We start from the raw sequence: 4,045 nt of genomic DNA, 5'->3' as shown, positions 1-4,045 counted from the left end.
TTTCTTTTACCAAACACACTCTAATTTTATGTTTCAAAGAAAACTTTTTCTAATTAAAGAAGAAGAAAAAAAAAAGTTTGTTTAAAAAACAAAAAATAAGGAAAATAGTTTTTCTTTTTTTTCAATACATATCCAATTACCAAAATGTAAAATAGTTAGTAGTCCAAATTTAAGTATTTATTTAGGTAGAATTTCTGTTCACTCTGTTAAAACAAATAAATAAAGATTTAAAGTAAAAAATAAATTAAGCTATTTATTTATTTTATTTAAATTAGTGATTTATTATGAATTATGATCAGCTCCATTAATGTCGGTTCCACCTCCATTACCATTTCCACTGAGCTCTGACAATGGCGGATACCCACCATCACTACCACCCTTACCCTTAACAACAACAACAACAACACACTTTACTTCTTCTTCTTGTTCGATTCCGATTCCGATTCTAACCTACCCAAGTACCAAATCCATCCCTATATGCGTTCATTCCACCTGCCCTCATTACAGCGGAGGCGATATCTTCCCATGTCTCTTCCAACCAACAATGCCGTCAAATTCTCCTCCGCCAAGCTTCTCCGGTTCGAATCCCCGGCTTTACTCCTCCGCCACGTCATCCTCTTTGCCACTCTTTTGCTCGGTTGCTTCTTCCTCTTCAGAAGTTTCGACGCTCTCCGCTTCCTACCAGAGTTCTCCTCCTCATCTTCTTCTTCATCTGCTTTTCCATTCGCCGTATCCGATAACTCTCCTGTGAGTCCTCTTTCACTCTACAGATATTACAATGCCTTATTACTTTACTTTCTATTAATGATTCAATTTCTTACTCGCTTTCTTTCCTATACTGTTATTGATTATTTCCCTTTTTTGTTATTTAATTAAGGCCATCTCCAAAAATGGTGTTTTTATTATTTTTTTTCTAACAAAATAGAATTTAAGAATTGGAGATAGTGAGGGTATATTCATATTGATTAGTGTAGATTTTTTTTTTCTATTATGTTAACCTTAATTACTAATTATGGTTCTATTTATAGTGATAATTATATCTCTCGTCATCATGGATATTTGAGATTTTTTGCTGAGTTTTTTCAATACTTCAAAGGTGGGATTAATTACTACTTCGAATATGATGCAATTTTTTTTTTTTTTTAAATTGATTGGAGTGTGTTCGTGGGGGATTTTGGGTTTATTATTATGAATTTAAGGTTTTTGTTGGATAACGGGAAGTTTAGAAATTCGGGATTTTTTTTTCTGTATTTAATTTCACAGATATATGAGCAGAAGAATTTAAGAAAAGTTATGATTTTACTCAAAGTTAATGTATCTTCATAATTGAACATAGTGCTATACAAATATATTGGTAGCTTTATCACAGAAGAGTTAGGATTTGGTAGTTTTGTTTATAATTGGTATCATCTCTCTATTGCATGAAAATTTTACAGGGCTTTTTCATAATTTACTATCTTGAATAAAGTTTCATTTTTGATTTGGTTTATAAGCTCACCTTTGTTTTAGCAAAATTAAGTAGTGTGGTACTTATGAATTGACACTGTGATAGGTTGTTGAAGAATATACACTTGAGAAGGTTTTGAAGGATGCTTCTATGGATGATAATACTGTAATTTTAACAACATTAAATGAAGCTTGGGCTGCCCCAAATTCGACTATCGATCTATTTCTTGAGAGTTTCAGGATTGGAAATGGTACCCTTAAGCTGTTGAACCATTTGGTGATTATAGCTATGGATCGAACAGCATTCGCACGATGTTTGGAACTCCATAGATATTGTTTTTCTCTTGTTAGTGAAGGATTTGATTTTCATCAGGAGGCATATTTTATGACTCAAGATTACTTGAACATGATGTGGAGAAGGATTGATTTCCTCCGCTCGGTTTTGGAGTTGGGATACAACTTTGTTTTCACGGTAATTTCTTGCTCTCTATGCTTACATTTACATCTAACACAAACTCTAAAGTACTTGTTGAACTAATGGCACTCACTTGTTGTTCATTAAAAGAACTCAATTGTCTTAGTGCAACAAAATTTTATGTTGCTCAGCTTGTTTCTACTTTCGATTCTGAATCACTTCCCCGTTACAATGGGAAAGAATTACTGAAATAAAAAAGAATCAAGTAGAGAATTTATGTAGGAGTGAATTAGACAAATGTAAGAATCATTCTTGATTGAAAATACTTTTCGTCGGTATATCACTCTTTGTCGTCTGTCAAATAATCTATATACTTACTGGAGTGACCGAAATGCTTCTTGGGAGAGGTTTAGCCTTGAAGCTAATTTAGAAAATAATAACACTATAGGCTGCAAAAGCATGAGAACTTTATATATAGTCAGTTTTCTTGTTACATTTTAAAGAAGTATGATTAACCCTTTTGCTAATATAGTTATATACCTTTGTGTATATGAACCCTTCTGGTTGTTTTCTACTGCAGGATGCAGATATCATGTGGTTCAGGGATCCATTTCCTTATTTTTATTCGCGCGCAGATTTTCAGATTGCATGTGACCATTTCTTTGGAAGCTCTTCAAATCTTCACAACAGGCCCAATGGAGGGTTTACATATGTAAAGGCCAATAATAGGACTAAAGAATTCTACAAATTTTGGTACTCTTCGCGGGAAACTTATCCGGGATACCATGATCAAGATGTCTTCAACATAATAAAGTTTGATCCTTTCGTCTTTAATCTTGGACTGAAGATGAGATTTTTGGATACGGCTAACTTTGGCGGGCTTTGTGAACCCAGCAAAGATTTGAATCAAGTTTGTACAATGCATGCAAATTGTTGTTTGGGTTTGGAGAACAAGCTTCATGACCTGAGAATTATGCTTGAAGATTGGAAAGTATTTGTTACTTTACCGCCGAGTTGGAAGAAGTCTCCATTCGTAACCTGGAGGGTTCCCGAAAAATGCAGGTAAGCCAAGCCTTGGCCTATAAACCTTTACAATTTAGTTACATTTTGTCTTAACAAATATAACATGATTCCTTGATGACATTTTAAACTTGTGCAACTTCATTTCAGCATTGAGGCTCTTCGTCATTCCGGTGCTCCAATGAGCGATTGACATGGAGACTAATCTATATGGTCTGAAGATTTATTTTCCAAACAGCTATGGGGAGCATGCCAGTATTAAATCCTCCCAAATGGTTGAGATTTTTCGTTGCCAAGATCCCCTTTCTGGAAAAAAATAAAGGATGGGTGATTTTGGAAGAAAAACACTGAAGATTCCTTGGTGACCTTTGTTAAGGCTCAAATGGGCTTTGGTCAATTCAATTAATCAAGTTGAATTTTCTATACAGAAATCTTTGGTAGGAAATTGTTTGATGTCCCACTTTTGTAAAGTCCTCCTCCATTGCTCCAGAAAGTAGCATTTAGTACTTAGCAACATTGTGGAAAGACATTATTAGCTATGTGAAAAGTAATTAAATTTCTATATTCACTTGAATTTGCTTTGCTTATTGGGGAAAATCACACACACACGAGAAATACAATATTATTATCACATTATTATTGTTATTATTATTTGAATACCACAATAATTTTTTAAGATAACTAATTAACAGTATCAAATTAGTTATTTAAAAAATTGATAATGATAACTACTTACTGTTCTCTATTAATTTTTAAATCACATTAATAATGTATCGTGTAATCTCTAAGAACACGTTTTTTGGTCAAATTTTAGTTAAAATTTTAAAATAAAAATCTATTTTTTATCCAATCGCTACTTAATTTAGTTAGTATTTAATTATTATAATAATATTTTATAATTTGAATTTGTTAAATATAAATTAATTTGATAAAATAATAAAAAAATAATAGTGTTTTTGATTAAAATAATATTAAAAATATTAGCAAAAAAGTAGGGGCTTTCACATTTAGGACTCGTTTTGTATACTTTGTTGCATTGTATTGTATTGGTATTATTTAATACAATAATATATTTGATATTGACTTGTATTAATAAGTTGTGTACAATTATACCATCTTTACTATAAACTCAACCCCAGACCCATCCCCTGACTTCGAACCCGG

The 4,045-nt window shown here is 32.3% G+C and overlaps 1 protein-coding gene across 1 annotated transcript; it reads left to right on the top strand.

The window, feature by feature from the left end:
• Positions 1 to 260: 260 nt before the first annotated feature.
• LOC115724139 (uncharacterized protein At4g15970) lies at positions 261 to 3,455 on the top strand. The gene is made up of 4 exons (XM_030653607.2): positions 261 to 747; positions 1,553 to 1,918; positions 2,442 to 2,923; positions 3,032 to 3,455. The coding sequence occupies exons 1-4, from the start codon at positions 478 to 480 to the stop codon at positions 3,072 to 3,074; spliced, it is 1,161 nt and encodes a 386-aa protein (XP_030509467.2). The 5' UTR covers positions 261 to 477; the 3' UTR covers positions 3,075 to 3,455.
• The last annotated feature ends 590 nt before the right edge of the window (positions 3,456 to 4,045 follow it).

This window comes from Cannabis sativa, chromosome 9, assembly GCF_029168945.1.
Source record: "Cannabis sativa cultivar Pink pepper isolate KNU-18-1 chromosome 9, ASM2916894v1, whole genome shotgun sequence".
NCBI lineage: Eukaryota > Viridiplantae > Streptophyta > Magnoliopsida > Rosales > Cannabaceae > Cannabis > Cannabis sativa.
Note: the sequence above shows the minus strand (reverse complement) of the source record. Positions and strands in the feature narration are given on the sequence as shown.

Coding starts and splice junctions, on each gene's coding strand:
- LOC115724139 (XM_030653607.2), top strand. CDS start 478: ATGCGTTCATTCCACCTGCCCTCATTACAGCGGAGGCGATATCTTCCC. Junction 748..1,552: donor CCGTATCCGATAACTCTCCT/GTGAGTCCTCTT, acceptor ACACTGTGATAG/GTTGTTGAAGAATATACACT. Junction 2,924..3,031: donor AGGGTTCCCGAAAAATGCAG/GTAAGCCAAGCC, acceptor ACTTCATTTCAG/CATTGAGGCTCTTCGTCATT.